The sequence below is a fragment of the Chinchilla lanigera genome, unplaced genomic scaffold (genome assembly GCF_000276665.1).
Source record: "Chinchilla lanigera isolate Chin_1 unplaced genomic scaffold, ChiLan1.0 scaffold00077, whole genome shotgun sequence".
NCBI lineage: Eukaryota > Metazoa > Chordata > Mammalia > Rodentia > Chinchillidae > Chinchilla > Chinchilla lanigera.
Genome location: NW_004955478.1, coordinates 9,287,137 through 9,305,269, shown reverse-complemented (window position 1 = coordinate 9,305,269; position 18,133 = coordinate 9,287,137). Strand labels below are relative to the sequence as shown.

The window sequence follows — 18,133 nt, the reverse complement described above, 5'->3', positions numbered from 1 at the left end:
TCAGTATGAAAATAAGTTTTGAAATAAATTTGTTCAGCATATATAACTTGTAATCTAACGTTTTTCTTTTCATCTTATAGCTCCTTTTAGCTATTTTTAAATTACTCTTTTCTTTTTAAGCTACTTCCGAAGAAAATTCCAGGATATCAGTGCAGAAATGCTGTGGAATCCGAGTGCTGTGGGTTATGGGAAAAGAAGGTTTAAGCCAGATGTGTGCACGACTTCCAGCTCAAGCACAGCGGCCTTCGCCAGTGCTGCCCGCATTGCAATTACAAGTGAAAAGGATTTATTTAAATTTCTTGAAGAGCTTAAGAGTAAGAGCCGTTTGTTTTCTCTCCACAGCTTCCAAGGATACTCAGTGTTTTTTATTAGTGTATGTTTGCCATACATCATAGCTACATTTGCTCTGGAGAATTGGCATGTGGAGATACAGCATCTCTTGATGACTTTTGACCCCTTTACTGGCCCTGCTTTTCTCCCCCTGAACCTGTTCCCCATCTCCAACAAACTACTTCTTTGTTTCCTACCATCTCACCTTTGTTTAACTCTCTCATTCATTTATTTAGGTCTTAAGCTTCTCATATAAGAAGCGATATAATAGTTAACTTTCTGTATCTGACTTACTTCACTTAACCTAATGGTCGCAAGTTCCACTCATTTGCTAGAAAATGTCATGACTTTGTCCTTTTTATGGCTGAATAATATTCCATTGTGTATACGAGGTATGATGGAAATATACAGTAAATGTTTACATGAAAAGTTTATTACAATCAAAGACACATTGCCATTAGCCCTCCTCATAATACTCCCCCACCTCACACACATTCACTTCCTCATTCCTGCCACTTTGTGAGACAGTTCTACAAGTCCTCTTATTTACCAATTCTGATGTCATGCAACTTCTGGCTCTTCCCCAAAGTCAAAATGACCATGAAAGGCAGACAGTTAGAATCCATTCAGGATGCTGAGGCAGCCACAAGAGTGCACCTGAAGACATTCACAAGACCGCTGCTTTAGACAGGATAAGGATGGGATAAGGATGTTCAAGCAGGAGGGAGTATTTCTGGGAGATTAATGGTAATGTGACTTTTACCATAATTTTTTTTATTTAAACATTCACCACACTTTTCAGTCACACCTCACATATTCCCTATTTTCATATTCATTCATCTGCTGATGGGCGTCGAGGCAGTTTCTGGAGTGTAGCCATAGTGAGTTGCGCTGCTGTACATACAGGCAGGCATGGGCTGTACCTCTATGCTCTGTAGCATACCCCGGTGGGAGGTGGGTGGGTCAAGTAGAATTTCTAGTTTTGGTTTTTTTGAGGAATCACCATACTGAATTTCTATAGCGGTTATACTAGTTTACCTAGTGTGTTCTTGATAGCCATCCTGACAGGGGGACAGACAGACCCGCAGAGTTGTTTTGATCTGTTTTCCCAATGGCTGAAGGTTCTGGGGCCACTGGTTCTTCTTTTGAGAAGTGTCTGTTCAATTCATTTGCCTATTTTTTTTAATTGGGTCATTTGTTTTTTGGTGGTTAATTTTTTTTTAGTCCTTTATACATTCTAAATATTAGCCCTCTAGCTGAGTGTTGTGGTGCATGCCGGTAATCCTAGCCCTTGAGAGGCTGAGGCAGAAGGATCGCTGTGAGTTCAAAGCCAGCCTGAGCTATACAGTGAATTCAAGGCCAACCTAAACTGCATAGTGAAACCCTGTCTCAAAAAGACCAAAATATATATATATTGGCCCTCTATCAGAAGAGTAGCTAATTTTTCCCCACTCTATAGGTGGTCTTTTTACTCTGTTGATTGTTTCCTGTGCTGCACAGAAACTTTTTTAAAAAAAATTTAAGACAGGGTCTCACTATGTGGCCAAGGCTGGCCTTGAATTTACAGTAATCCTCCTGCTTCAGCCTCCTGAGTGCTGGAATTACAGGCATGTGCCACCATGCCTTGCTGTACAAAAGTTGTTTAATTTGAATAACCTATTCATTGATTCTTGGTATTATTTTCTGTTCTATTAGAGTTCTATTCAAGAAGTCCTTGCCTGTACCTGTGGCTTTGAGTGTTTCTCCTCAGTTATCTTCCAAGAGTTTCAATATTTTTGGTTTGAGGAGAATCTTTATTTTGTTTGTTTTTGTGGTGCTCGGAATTGAACCTAGGGACTTTACACTGAACTATATCCCCAGCCCTTTTTATTATTTTTTTATTTTTGAGACAGTATCTCACCAAGTTGCTAAGTCACCCAGTCCGGGCTCCAGCAGAGCCCTGGGATTACGGGTGTGTGGCCCCAGACTGCCTCAGAAGTGTTCCTGTTTTACGTCTAAGTCTTTGATCCATTTTGATTTGACTTTAGTACAGGGTACAATATATGGGCCTAGTTTCAGTCTTCTGCATGTGGGTAACCAGTTTTCCCAGCACATTTGTAAAGAGGTTATCTTTTCTCCAACATGTCCTTTTGGTCCTTGCTGTGTCTTGAGTCTGGAGGTGCCCCCAAAGCCTCATGTGGTCATAGGTGGGGCTTTTCCAAGGCAGCTGGATCTTAGAGTGCGTGACGCTGGGATGAAGTGTGTGAGGACTAAATTAGTCCGCTGATTGGTTTGACGTAGTTCTGGGGGTGGGCAATGGGAGGGCCCTCCCTGGTGTGAGTGCTACCCACCCCAGATGTGGGTATCCTGGACAGAATATAAGGGACAGAAAGAGGGACGCTGTCCTCCCCGGCTGCTTCTTCCCTGCTTTGCTGCCTTCTGCCTGCCATGCACTGTCTCTCCTCTGCGATGCCCCTCTGCCTGGCCACCCCACCTTGCAGCCAGCCAGCTCCGAACTGAAACCTCTACAAACCGCGAGCTAACTAAACCGTTCCTCCTTTAACTTTGTCTCAGCAATGAGAAGTGTAACAAAGACAGCCTCTTTGTCAAAAATCAGATGGCTGAAGGTGTATGGGGTCATTTCTGTATTTTCTATTCTATCCTGTTGGTCTATATATCTATTTCTGTATAAATATAATGGAGATTTCTTGGTTTTGGGTTTCTTTTTCACTATAGCTTTTTTTTTTTTTTTTTTTTTTTTGGTTTTTCTCCGGTACCGGGAACCGAACTCACGACCTTGCGCTTGCCAGGCAGGCGCTTTTGCCGCTGAGCTAAATCCCCAGCCCCCTACTATAGCTTTGTAGTATAATTTAAAATCCAGAATTGTGATGTCTCCCACCTTGTTTGTTGTTGTTGTTGTTGTTTTATTTGTTTATTTTGTCTTTTTGAGACAGGGTCTCCCTGTGCAGCTCAAGTTTGCCTTAAACTCACTGTGCAACCCAGGCTGGCTTTGAACTCACAATGATCCTCCTGCCTCAGCCTCCTAAGTGCTGGGATTACAGGCATGTGCCTCCATACCTGGCCTCCACCTTGTTCTATTTGCTCAAGGTTGCTTTGGCTATTCTGGGTCTCTTCTAGTCCCATATAACTATTAGGATTGTTGTCTCTTACAGCTCAGTGAAGAATGTCTTTTAATAGAGACTGCATTAAATCTACAGATCACTTTTGGTAATGTGGTCATTTTAGTAATATTAATTCTGTCTAACCAAGAACTGGAGATGCTTTTCCATTTCCTTACAGCCTCTTTAATCTCTCTCTTCAGACGTCAACAGTTTTCATCATAGGGGTCTTTCGCCTCCGTGGCTGTGTTAAAAGATTTGTCAGTGACTCATCAGAAGTAAAGGCCAAGAGCAGGACCTGAGCCTCCTCTGGGTAACTGCTCTCTGTCATACAGAAACTGCTTGGAAGCAAGGATCCCCTTGACCTGGGTCCTGAGACACTCAGCTGAGCCCTGGAGCCCACAGACGGGCATGGAGTGGGAACAGGCCATTGAGGAGAAGCAGCTGTTTGCCTTTGATGAGAACTGCATTGTTTGTGACACCATTTTTGTTTTTATCTTTTCAGGGTGCAATTTCCCTTCAGACAGCCCGTACTCGAAAATACCCATCTTCCCGTTGTTCCCTAACATGGATGGTATGGTGATGGGAAAACCTTTCAAAGACACACAGAAATTAGAGATGCTAAGGAGAAAAGAGCCCCTGAATTTCTTTGAGGACTACTTTTTCCATAGAAGAGACTGGAAAGCACAGGTGGGATTTAGATTATGTCACGTTTCATACTTGGATTTTTTTTATTTTAAAGAGAATTTGAAAAATAAAATAACAATAACATAGACAAAAACAAAACGAAGCAAAAACAATAAAAATGATACAGGGTTTTAAAACAAAATGATAGGAATTAACAGTGGCTTAATACTTGGATTTTTAAAGCACCACCCCAAGAGAATTAATCCCATACGTCTTATGAAATATTTTCAGCCATGTTTCAAAGCAGTTTCCATAGCCGTGTACCTCGATCTAAGCCTAACTGTAAATACTTCATGTAATTTCAACAAACCCTTAAACTTACCGAAAATGACAACCCTCGGTTTGGAGCTGGCAACATAAAGATGACAGCGGTGAAAGGCCACAGTTCTGCCTTCACTGAGCCGCTCACTCCGGGGCCAGAAGCTGCAATTTGGACTCACCCGGACCAAGACAGTGCATTGTGGTTTGGAGGATATTGCAAGGGGAGCAATACAGGACCTATAGTTTATAAGATTATTTATAATAGGCACCTGAAGAGTCACATACAAGAGAGTGCAGGAAACCTGTCCACACACTAAAGACCAAGAATCCGGCTGAGGGCCTGGATCCCACGGTAATGTCCTGCATGAGTCCAGCTGGAGGCCCAGAGCCCACAACAGTGTCTCATGCAGGCCTGATTCACAGATCTGCGCTGGGAAGGCCCAAAAGTCAGTGGTGGAAGCTAGAAAGTCTGTGCCAGCGGGATGAGGATCTGTGTTGCAGGCTGAGGAATCTGCACTGGAGCCAGGAAGCGACGCTCAAAGTGAGGACCAGAGCTCCCTCAAAGTGAACCAAAGCCATTCCCAGTGCCAATGAGGTGCTGAGCTCCTCAGAGGATGAAAACAGCCAAGTTCATCAGCAAAGCCAGCACGACGAGCTCCTCCAGAACAACCAACCACTCCTTACAGCTTCTAAACTTCTTCCTCTCCAGTTCTGCCTCTTATGCTGCTGGCAACAGTCCTCGGGTGGGCTCCCATGCCCAGCACCGCACTGCTTCAGTTCAGCTGGGGGTTACAAGTTAACCACCAGTTGTCAATCCACCACACTGTGGTGGGCCAGACATTATGGGATGGGAAGACAAGCCCACATCAACGGGGCAGTGCTGTGATGAAGTGGCTGTGTATCCTTGACCAGAACTCTACTTACGGTCCTAGCTGTACCTTCTGGCCTGGCTTTGCTTTGTTGCCTCTAATCCATTTGCCCTGGTACGTTTTACTGTTGTGAGTTTTAAGGTCTCAAGCCAACCTGTAGGTGTTCTCTCAGGAAGCTCTGGCCTTGCCTCAGGTTTGTCACAGGCTTCACAGCCTGTGCAACAGAACTGGGGTTAATGTGGAGACCAGGCCGCGCTGGGGAGCGTCTCTGAGTTCCAGAGGTCCGTCTGCGGCTCGTGTGGTGAAATCCCCAGAAGGCAGCTCCAGCCGCAGGGTGTGAGAGTCCTGGAGAAGGGTTTCACCAGCACAAATGACCCCAACGTCCAATTTTGTCTTTATCCAAACGAAGTTAACCCAGGCCAATAACCCTGACAGCATGGAAATAACTGAACACTTCTCCCTCTTTAAATTTACGTCAGGAAATTGATCACTGCTCACCTACACATGATGCTTATCTGTATACGTCAATCTCTAACAGGAGTAATACAAAGTTCATTATGCAAGGACTTTCTTTCTTTCTTTTTTTTATTTTTTTGTCTTTTTGAGACAGGGTCTCACTGTACCGTGCAGGCTGGCCTTGAGCTCACTTTGTAGCCCAGGCTGGTCTCAAACTTTCAACGATCCTCCTGCCTCAGCCTCCTGAAGTGCTGGGATTACAGGCGTGAGCCACCACACCCAGCTATTTCACCGAGTAACTTCTGTCACCTAGAATAACCCATAGAAGAGTCAGTATGTTAGGTCTGGTCTGGTTTGGTTTGGTGCTAGGGATAAAATCCAGGGCTTAGTGTGTGCTAAGGACATGCTTTACCACTGATATGCCTTCAGTCCCTTTGGAAGGAAGAAAATTGTGATACAGATATTTTATTAAGAGCATACTACATACTAGATTATCTCCATAACCTTAGCAGAGAGAGCTTTCCAAGTGGTCCTCTGGCTTCTACTTTTGCCCCCTCTACTCTATTCTCAATACAGTAGCCAGTGGCTCTATTAAAGTCAGCTCAAAATCCTCCAATAGCTTTCCATACCACTAGATAGAAAGCCCAAATTCTTCACAGTAGCTTACAAGGCCCTATACCTGAGCCCTCTCGCTAGTGACAGCCAGTAGTGGCTGCCTAATTTATATTAAGTAAAATTATAAATACAGGTCATCAGTCACACTAGCCACATTCCAGGTGCTCAGTTGCCATGCGTAGCAGATGGCTACCTTACTAGATGGCACAAAAATGCAGACCGTCTCACTGCGGAAAGTCCTATTGGGCACCGCTGACCCGGACCCTCGCTGCGTACCTATCGCTTCTGCTGCCACCTCCAGCACACTGCATTCTGCCTGCGCAGCCTCTGCCCTGCTCCTCTGACACCGCGGACACCCTCCTCCTCATGCCCCGGCCTCGCGGCTCCTCCCCCCGTGCTGCCCCAGACGTCTGCACAGCTCTCTCATCTCTTTCAGCTCCTGAGCACAATGTCACCTCAGCAGGCCCCTCTAACAACAGTCCCTGCAGTAGCAGCGGCTTACATGCCACTGAACTGAACACTTCAAACGGCTAATTTTTTGCTTGTTTGTTTTGGTTTGGGAGTTTGGTGGGGTTTTTTTGGGGGGTGGTTTGGTTTGGTTTGGTTTGCTTTGGTCTGGTTTGGTCTGGTTTGCTTTGGTCTGGTTTGGTCTGGTTTGGTTTGCTTTGCTTTGGTTTGGTTTGGTTTGGTCTGGTTTGGTTTGGTCTGGTTTGGTCTGGTTTGGTCTGGTTTGCTTTGGTCTGGTTTGGTCTGGTTTGGTCTGGTTTGCTTTGGTCTGCTTTGGTCTGGTTTGGTCTGGTTTGCTTTGGTCTGGTTTGGTGGTACCAGGGATTGAACCCAGAACCTTAACACTGAGCTACAACCACAGTCCTTCGTATTTTTTATTTTGAGACAGAGTCTGGCTAAGTCAATATAAGTTGCCCTGGCTGGGCTCAAATTTGCAACCCTTCTGCCTCAGCCTCCCAGAGTGCTGGTATTACAGACATACAACACCATGCCTAGCACAAACTGCTGACTTTTTAAAATTTTTTTGTGGTTTTGGTTTTGGTTTTTTGAGACAAGGTCTTGCTATGCAGTTCAGGCTGGCCTTGAACTCACTATGTAGCCCAGGCTGGCCCCCTAACTCACAATGATCCTCCTGCCTCAGCCTTCCAAGTGCTGGGATTACAGGTATGCACCACCATACCTGGATCAAATGGCTAATTTTATGCTCTATAAATTTTCATCTCAGTAAATTATTTTTTTTTTTTTTTTGGTTTTTCTCCGGTACCGGGAACTGAACTCATGACCTTGCGCTTGCCAGGCAGGCACTTTGCCACTGAGCTAAATCCCCAGCCCCTTCAGTAAATTATTTGTAAAGTCTATATTTAAATAAAATCACAATCTCCATCCCCATCCCTGAATTTTTCAATAACATTCATTACTATCTATATGTTACATATAATGTACTACATATATTTATTATACTACATGTATACATATGTACATATCTATATCTAAGCATACCACCTCTATTATATGTACATTTATAAATATTATATACAGCTAATATAAAGGTCTAAGATATATTTACACTTATTATTATATAATATTTCTAAATATATAGTATCTTAGATGTAAGATATATTCATTTATGATTATGCAATACATAATACATAGTATCTTAGATGTCTAAGATGTATATTTACATTGATAATACTACATATACATATATAGTATCTTAGATATAGATACATATATGATGTATATAAATATATAACATTGTGAGACATGATATACTACACAGTACATTATAACTCATCTAATATACTACATCTAATCTAATATGCTATACATTTATAAATTTTAATTCTAACTAAATGGAACTTTCGAGTTTTAGAATAAAAGTAATGGAGCTACATGGGCCACTCTCCCACCCCATCCACTCGTGTCCAACACCCCACTCCACACTCACTGTGAGCATGTAAAATGCTACACAAAACAAAATGACAAACATTACACAGAACATTCAGGAAGGGGAAGGGACCCAAAATGACAAAGATTATATACAAACGTAATTCACCGGAACAACTATAAATGTTATATACTGCAAACATACCAATCCAAAAACTGTATTCAAACCAGGCACGGTGGCACACACCTGTAATCCCAGCACTGGGAAGCGGAGACAGAAGGATCTCAAACTCAAGCAGAGCCCACCCGTTAGTGATTTTGTGAGACCCTGTCTCAAAATAAAAATAAAAAGGTTCTGTAGAGTACATCAGTGTGACACCTGTGGGTTTAATCCCTGGTACAAAAAAAAACCCTCCAGGAAAGGAGTAAGAAAAGGTTACAAGCAGAGACTTTGGACCTTAGAAATCAGGAAAAACTCCCAAGGAGAAGCCAGCCTTGGTAGTGCACATCTGTAGTCCCTCCTATTCAGGAGGATGAGGCAAAAGGATTGAAAGTTCAAGCCCAGCTTCAGCAACTTAGCAAGATCCTGTCTCAAAATAAAAGTAAAAACAGTTGGGAGGTAAGTAGCTCAGTAGTAGAGTGCTAGGGTTCAGTCCCCAGTACTGGCGGGGAAGGGGAAGACCAGACATGGCAATGCACGCATGTAATCCCAGCACTGGGAAGCTGAGGCAGAAGGATTTCAAGTTTGAGCCCAGCCTGGGCAACTTAGTGACTTAGTAAGACCCAGTCACAAAATTAAAAAGACACAGCCCAGTTGAAGACCCTGGGTTCAATCCCCAGTACTGCAAAAAAATGAAAGGGGGAGTGAAAGGGAGATGAAGAGGGAGAAGGGAGATAGAGAGAGAAAAGGAGAGGAGAGAAAGAGGGAGAGGAAGAAGAGAGAGGAAACAGAAGGAAGGAAGGAGAGGAGGAAGGAAGGAAGGAAGGAAAAGTAAAGAAAAGAAAAATGGGAGGCAGGAGAAAGGGAAAAGAGAAGGGAAGGAAGAGGAAGAAAAGAAGGGAGGGAGGGAATAGATTAAAGGATGGAAAAATCATAAAGTGGGAAGAAGAGTTAAGAGAATTCATATTAGGTAGCTTTAAAGAAACAAGAACATCAGGACATGATGGCACATGCCTGTAATCCTAGCACTTAAGGAAGCTGAGGCAAGAGGAGAGCAAATCTGAGGCCAGCCTAGGCTACATAGCAATCCAAGCCTAGCCTGAACTACATATGGAGACTTTGTCTCAAAAAAACAGAAAGAAAAAATTAAAAATAAAGAGGCAAGATCATCAGTTGAGGGAGTTTGAATGTCTGGATTTCCAGCAGCCTCTTTGAGCACTGTAAGAGTATTAACAGCAAATGAAGCAAAGAAATGTCAATCAGTATTGAAGGCCTGGACGAGATTCAGTAATATAAATATTCAAAGAAAACAAAGGAAGTATAAGATCTATACACTGAAACTTAAAGTACTCTGAAAAAAGAGATCAAAGAGGATTTCAGAAAAATGGAAAGATAGTCCTAAGAACCAACGTTGTGAAAACGGCCATACTCCCAAAACTGTTATACAGATTTAAGGCAACCCTGCTCAAAATACCGTTAGCATACCTCTCAGATCTAGAGAAAACATTCCTAAAATTCATCTGGACTCAGAAGAGACCTAGAATAGCAAAGGCAATCTTGGGCAACAAAGGTAAGGCAAAAAGCATCACAATCCCTGACTTGAGATTATACTACAAAGCTACTGTGACAAAATCAGCATGGTAATGGCAAAAAACAGACCTGAGTATCAGTGGAACAGATTAGAAAATGTAGACACAACTCCAAACACACTCAACCTCCTTATGTTTGACAAAGGGGCCACACATGTTCACGGGTAGAAAGATAGCCCCTTTAATAAATGGTTCTGGAAAAACTGGCTGTCCACATGCCAAAGACTAAAACTAGACCTGTGTCTATCACCATGTACTACACTAAAGCCAAAATGGATCAAAGATCTAAATATTAAAACACAAACACTAAATCTCTTAGAGGAGAAAGTGGGTAGGAATCTTGAAGATGTAGGAGTAGGCAGAAAGTTCATGAAAAAACCCAGACTGCACAGGAAATACTTCAAAGAATCAACAACTGGGATCTCACCTTATTGAAAAGCTTTTGCACATCAAAAGAAATCACCAACAGGGTAAAAAGAAAACCCACAAATTGGGAAAAAACTTTAGTGGACTATCCATCAGAAACAGGACTTCTATCTAGAACATATTTTTTAAAAATCACACCCCCAAAATTCAAAGACACAATCTAAAAATAGGCATCTGAGATGAATACACATTTCTCAGATGAAGAAATACAAATGGCAAATGAACATATGAAAAAATGTTCAATATGGTTGGTCATTTGAGAAATGTAAATTAAAACAACACTGAGATTCCATCTCACCCCAGAAAGAATGGTTATCATCAAGAAGTCAACCAATAGCAAATGCTGGCAGGGCTGTGGAGAAAAAGGAACGCTTCTCCACTGTTGGTAGGAGGGTAGACTGGTGCAACCACTGTGGAAATCAGTGTGGAGATTCCTCAAAAAACTAAGATTAGAGATCCCATTCCACCCAGCTATTCCCCTTCTGGGTATTTTTCCAGAAGAATTGAAAACATCATACCACAGTGATATATGTGCATCTGTTTCTAGCAGCACAGTTTGTCATAGCTAAATCTTGGAAACAACCCAAATGCCCATCAACTGAGGAATGGATAAAAAAGATGTGGTATTTTTATGCAATGGAGTATTACTCAGCTATAAAGAAAGATAAACTCAAGGCTTTTATAGGTAAATGGATGCAACTAGAGACCATACTCACAAGTGAAATAAATCAGACTCACATGTGTAAACATTGTATTGTCTCCCTAGTATAAGAAACTGAAAGAGTAAATAAAATCCAAATGGTACAATAGATAGTGTGAAAGGGAAAGAAACTGCTCAAATGGAAAGAACAACTGGGATGGGGGAAAGGAGAAAAGAAGGGAAAAATAAATATATATATATATATACATATATATGTATATATACAGGATAGCTAAGATAATTGTACTGCTAATTTCTGTTGGTGTATTGACAGTTAATGCTTAATTGTTTGATCAATTTTACATGCCTATATCTGGTAATCCGGGCAACTACTTTGAAGATAACAATATGTAATATAACAACCATTGTTAATTTCCTATCATCTTGTTTTGAAATTCTGTATCATTTTTATTTTTTTAACTCTCTTTAAAATAAAAAAAGAAAGCGATCAGCATATGTATGTGATTTCCACTAACACTGCTCAGCGGCCTGGGAAAGGGAAAGCAGACACTGGTTTCCCACGAGAAGCTTAGAAACAATAAGTACTCCGTGAGGGCACCTCCCTTTCAGTGCGTTGTGACAGCTTGGAAGGCTTGGGTCTGAGGCGGCTGACTCTGCTCTGCCGCCCCATTTCACATGTGAGTTTGCATTTCCCCTACAAGAGGGCTCTGCCATTATTAAAGAGGGTTTACTACGTGTCCCCCGCACACGGCCCTGAGCTCGGCTCCCCACCAAAACCAACAAACGCTTTAGCAACGACCTCATCAGTCATACACAAACGCTCTCAAAACATCTTTCTCTTGATTTTGTCTTTGTTGTACAATTCAAACGAAGCTGTATGACTAACTTGCTTCTTAAAATCTCTGTAAAGGCAGCCAATGTAAAGCCTATCAACCCTCCCTTGAGCTACTCGGATGACATCCTTATCCTCGACCAAATACTCAAGAAAAAGCAGATGTGGACAGTGGCCGACACAGCTGCTGTTAAGCAGCAGGTGAGTGTTCACTGCGGGACGTCTGCCCCGACAGCGCTCGCAGAAATGTTTCCTACTTCAATATTCGTCCCTACAGCCAGGAGAATTTTTATCTGATCCATGTCTTTACTTTTTTTCCCATGTCTTTAAAATAGGACAAAATACTATCTCATTTTTGTCCACTGTAATGACATTCTTGGCCTGCAATCCCATGTATTCACGTTACCTGCTGTTGTTCCCCCGTGTAGCTTTACAAGCATCATTTCTGGGATATTCATCTGTGTCATAAAAATAACAGCGTAATTAAGGTATTAATTATCATAGCGAATGTCATAGCGAATGGTGTACTCAGGAAATCATGGTGAATGGAAGTGTCATTCTTACAGCAGCTCAGACAGAGTATCAGTAATAGCTGGAAACCTGTTTCCTGAGTGCCGGGAACTGCGCTCCGCACGTACTCGGCAGGAACTGGTGCGTTAATTATCGCACCAACCCTCTGGAACAGTCACTGTTAGCATTCCTGTCATCTGACAAATACCGCATCCGCGGGAAGCGTGAGTGACTTGCGCACAGCACGCAGCGGCAGACTGAGGGTTGTGAATGTGGGCAGAGTCGCTCCAGCGTACACGCTTGTGACCACAGCTGTGTCCTGCCTCCTTCTGCCCTGACTTCTGAGCAGCTTTTGCTCTCCCGTTATGCCCCCTCCCTGCTGCGTTTGATACCAGGGCCCGAGCTCTGCTCACGCCTCTCCTTCCTTTGCCTTTCCACGCCGGCCTCTCTGTCCTCCCCCTGCTTCTGTGCCTTCCCTCTTTCCCGAACCCTCCAGCTATTGATATTTCCTCGTGTTCTAGTCTCTTGCTGCGCTTCATCTCACTGTGTACACTCCTTTATTCAGAAAAGGTTTATGTAGGACTCTGAGATTAGGCACTGTCCCAGAGAGAGGACCACAGCTCCTCCCCAAGTAAGTTTGGGGAGAGGATGGAGGTCGCGCTGAAGGAAACGGACAGTAGTAATGACTGGGATGCATGGAAGCACAAGCGCTCAGGAGCGCGCCGCAGAACAGAGCGGTGTGCTCCTGACCCGTCGATCACGGCACGTGTGCACGCAACAGCGAATGGAGGCTGTGGGTAGTCAGGGGCCTCCAGCTCCCCCAAGAGCTAAGACACAAGGAAACCAGTAGTTTGGGGTCCCCGTAACCCACTCACAGCAGAACCCTGGGGCTCTGCCTGTTAGGTGAAGGAACAGGTAGGGTGTTCTTCGTGCCGTGTCGGCCAGCCCTTCTCATTCCAGCGGGCTCCTGCATACTGCCAGCTCTTCAAACTGTCCCTAGCCTGCACCCCGTCTCATCTCACTGCTGACACACGGTCCCGGCGCTGGGCCCTGTCTCTCAGCACCGCACGTTCAGCAGGTCCTGACCCAGGTCGTTGTCATCTACGCCCCGCTGGCTCTCCCCTGCGCTCCTGTGTCGCAGCACTGATCCCACACCTACTCAGTCACGGGCGCTGGAGAGCCAGGGGCCACCCTCACTCTCCTCCTGCACATCCGCGATCTCCAGATCCAGCCCTCCCCGCTGTGGGACTTTTTCAGGCCTGTTCCCCCACTGCATCCCTCGTTCCTCCACCCTGGCTGAGGCCCTCCGGAGGTGACGCCTGAACAGTACCCTCCAAGCCAGTATTTTTAGCTCCGTAGCTGCCCCGCTCCAACCATTCTCCGCAGAGCTGCTCGTGCCCGACATGGAGAGCTCACCATGTCGCTGAGCTGCTTAAAGGTAAAGACTTCCCTCGTAGCCTTCTCAGGGCTGTCCCGTCTTCGGCTGCACTCCCCTGAGGAAACTGTCCCATTTACATCAGAAACGGCGGCTCACTGCGGCCTGAGTCCCCGAGGAATGGCGCCCCTCAGTCCCAGGGCATCGCGGATTTACAGCCCTGGGGGCCTCTGCCTCCCCGTCACTGCTCCTCGCCTCCCACCGCAAATGTGGCAGCTGGGGCTACAGAGCCCAGCACCTCGCTCCACGACGCTTAACCGCCGTCAGCCTTGGATGGCGCAGTCTCCTCTAGCCGGAGTACCTTCGCATTTCCACTCACTCCCTAGGTTGCATCAGATCCTTAAGGGTGCAGCTCGGCACCCTTAGGTTAAACCGGGACTTCCCCTGTCCCACACTTCTCCATATTTTAGCCCACTTCGTTTTAACATGTTTATAACATTTATCTCATCATTCCCAGTGACACATTGTCAGTCTGTCAGCTCCTAGCCTACGTGTCCTCAGGAAGGATTGTTGAATGTATAGGCTCCCTGATCTTCACATACTTACTCTTGGGCTCTCCATAACTGTAGTCCACAAATCAAAATACCAGATGTGGATGAAACGTGTAATGAAAAGTTATTACAGTAAAAGACAAATTGGCGTTAATCTCCCTCAAAACATTTCCTCTCGCTTTTTTACAATGTTTATGTTTTTATTTGTGTGTGTTCACAGTACCTCATGACTACATTTCCTGTGGGGAGTTGGTACGTGTGCATAATACACCTCAATTCTTTTTTCAGTCTTCCACTCCACCCCCTGTTTTGTTTTGTTTTGGGGGGATTTTGCTGGCATCAGGCTCATTTAATTCTTCTGTAAGTCCTTATCAAGCTAATTATGATAAACACCGATTGTCTTTAAATTCCAGGCTTTCAGGACATTTTTTAGTTCTTTATATATTCCAGATGTGAGTCCTCTGGCTGAGGAGTAGCTGGCAAACTATTTTTCCCATTATGTAGCTTGGCTCTTCACTCTATCGGTGGTTTCCTTTGCTGTGCAGAAGTTTTTTAATTTGACGTGATCCACCTGCCGATTCTTGGTATTATTTCTTATGCAACCAGGATTCTATTCAGAACATCTTTGCCTATGCATATGTCTTCAGGAGTTTTACATATTTTGTCTTCTAGCATATTGTTTTATTTTAATATTTAGATCTTTGACCCAATTTGATTTTACTTTAACACATTCCCACTGGCTTGCACCACCAGTGGTACATGCATGACTGTCCCATTGGGAAGCTTGAATCATCCAATGGGACTGTCCCGCGCTGCCTGACGGGACAGCTGTGCATGTACCACAGGTGGCTCTATCCGGCAGGAGTATAACATGTTCGAATCAGAGCTGTCCTGGGGCAAGACATACAAATTATAGCCACTTTGGGAATGTGTTAATAGATAGAAATATGGGTCTAGGTTCAAACTTTGGTGTGTGGATAGCCATTTTTCCCAGCACTTTTGTTAAACGAGGCTGTCTTTTCTCCAGCAAAAGTGTTTGGCCCCTTTATCAAAGATAAGGTAGCAGAGTGTGCCTGGACTTGTTTCTGCATCTTCCATTCTGTCACTGATCCACATGTCTGTATTTTTGCCAATACCATACTGTTTTTATCACTGTTGCTTTGTAGTATAACTTGAACTCTGGAACTGTGATGCTTTGCCCTTGTTGCCCAGAATTGCTTTTGCAAGTCCAGCTCTTCTGGTTCCATGTAACTTTTAGGACTGCTTTCTGTAGTTCTGTAATGCACTGGGATTGGAACTGCAATAAATCTGTGTAACAGTTTGAAAAGTATGGCCATTCTCACTATATTGGTTCTGCCTATCCAGGAACAGGGAATATCATTCCATTTTCTGATACCTTCTTACCTCCTTTTTCAGAGTGTTGTAGTTTTCACTGCAGAGGTCTTTACTTCCTGGGTTAAGTTAATGCATTTTACTTGATGTTACTGTGAAAGCTGTATTTTTCCCTAATTTCCCTCTCAATGATTTTATTATTGGTGTACAGGAATGCTGTTAATTTCTGAGTGTTGACTTTGTATCCTGCTATGCTACTGAATTTGATTATCAATTCTAAGAGTCTTTCGGTGGAGTTTCTGGGGTCTTCTATGTAGAGGATTATGTCATCTGCAAATAATGATAATTCAACTTTTTCCTTTCCTATCCATATCTATTTTATTTCTTTCTGTAGTCTAATTGCTCTGGATAATGTTTCAAGAGCTATATTGAACAAGACTGGTGATAGTGGACATCCTTGTCCTGTTTTTTATTTTAGAGGGAAAGTTTTCAGATTCTCTCCATTTAGTATGATGTTGTCCATTGTTTTGTAATAGATGGTGTTTATCAGATTTGAGATAAAAACCTTCTACACTATTTTCTTCAGTGTTTTAATCATGAAAGGATGTTGAATTTTTGTCCAATGCTTTTTCTTCATCTATTGAGAAGAACATGTAATTTTTTGTTTGTTTGTTTGTTTTGGTACCGGAAATCGAACTCAGGACCTTGCACTTGCCAGGCAGGTGCTTGTGCCACTGAGCTATATCCCCAGCCCCAAGAACATGTAATTTTTGTCCTTGCTTCTGTTTATGTGGTATATTACATTTATTGATTTGCATGTGTTGAAGCATACCTGCATCCCTGGAATAAATCCTACTGGGTCATGAGGTATGATCTTTTTAACAATTTGCTGCATTCTGTTTGCCAGTATCTTATTGAAGATTTTTGTAAGTATGTTCAGTAAAGATTTGGCCTGGCCAGCCACGGTGGTGCACCCCTGTAATCCCAGCACTCAGGAGGATCACTACAAATTTGAAGCCAGCCTAGACTATAAAGAGAGTTTAAGGCCAGCCTGAACTGCACAGTGAAACTCTGTCTCAGAGAGAGAGAGAGAGAGAGAGAGAGGAGAGAGAGACCGGCCTTTTTGATAGGATTCTTTTCTGGCTTGGAATCAGAGTGATGCTTGCTTCCAGGAATGACTTTGGGAGTACTGCTTCCTTTTCAGTTTCATTAAAGAGTCTGAAGAGAATTGCTGTTAGACCTTCTCTAAAGTTCTTGTAGAATTCAGTAGTGAATCCATCGGCACTTGGGGTTTTCTAAGTTGATAGGCTTTTCTCATTACTTCTTCAGTTTCACTGACTGATACTGGATTATTCAGGATTTTTAAATCTTTCTGGTTCAGTTTCAGAGTTCATACATGTATAGCAGTCTGTCAATTTCTTCAGAACTTCCCATTTTACTAGGGTACACTACCTCAAAGTAGTTACCAAGGATTTTCTAGACTTCAGCAGACTCCACCATGATTCCTCCTTTTTCATTTCTAATCGCATACACTTGGGTCTTCTTTTCCTTATTTTTGTAAAGTTGACTAAGGATTTGTCTGTTTCGTTGATTTGATCACAGAAGCAACTCTTTAATTCATTGTATTGATTTTTAGTCTCAGTTTCATTAATTTCTGCTGTGACTTTATAATCTCCTTCCTTCTACTAGCCTTGGACTTGGGTTGTTCATGTTTTTCTAAGAACTCGAGGTGCATCATTGGGTTATTTGGACTTGCTCTCTTTCTTTGATGTAGGCATTCACTCTATAAACTTGTCTCTTAGGGCTGCTTTCATTGTGTCCCGTACGTTCTGGCATGTTACACTGGCATTATGATTTGATTGCGGGAACCAATTTCTTCCTTGATTTCATTTGTGGTCCATTGGTTTAGTCAAGAGGGCACTGTTTCATCTCCATGTGCTTGAATAATTTCTGTGGTTTCTTTTGCCATTGATTTCTTGTTTCATTGGACTACGATCTGGTAATATGTATGGGATCATTTTGATTCTTTTGAACTTATGTAAGCATGCTTCGTGGGTTAGTAGATGGTCTCTTTTGGAGGAAGACCCATCCACTGCTGATGAGCAGAATGTGTTCTCCTGTTTTGGAGTGGACCACTCTAGATATTGATAAGGTCCATTTGTTGGAAGGTTTGGCTCAACTCTCATATTTTTTTGGTGATTTTTGGTCTAGCTAATCTGTCCATTTGTAACAGTTGCATATTAAGGTCCCCCACTATAACTGTATTGATGTTTATCTGATCTTTTATACCCAGTAGTATTGTTTTATAAAGTTGAGTATCCCAGTGTTCACCTAGGTTTTTTTAATCTCTTCAATAACTTTGAATGCTTCAGCTGTAAAACTTATTTCCTTTCTCCGCATGCCCCATGGATGGGCTTTCGGGGAGTTGGGAGTTTGGGGTTTTTTTTGTCTTTTTGAGACAGGGTCTTGTTATGCAGTTCAGGCTGGC

At 43.2% G+C, this 18,133-nt stretch overlaps 1 protein-coding gene across 5 annotated transcripts in view; it reads left to right on the top strand.

Moving 5' to 3' along the window:
- The window catches only part of Efcab3 (EF-hand calcium binding domain 3), a 494,429-nt gene that overhangs the window by 473,580 nt on the left and 2,716 nt on the right, over positions 1-18,133 (top strand). For all 5 annotated transcript variants that reach the window (XM_005402243.2, XM_005402246.2, XM_005402244.2 and 2 more), the window contains 3 exons: positions 121-314; positions 3,934-4,118; positions 11,956-12,078. In XM_005402243.2, the coding sequence (XP_005402300.2) occupies positions 121-314; positions 3,934-4,118; positions 11,956-12,078 (502 nt within the window). The remainder of the gene's footprint in view (positions 1-120; positions 315-3,933; positions 4,119-11,955; positions 12,079-18,133) is intronic.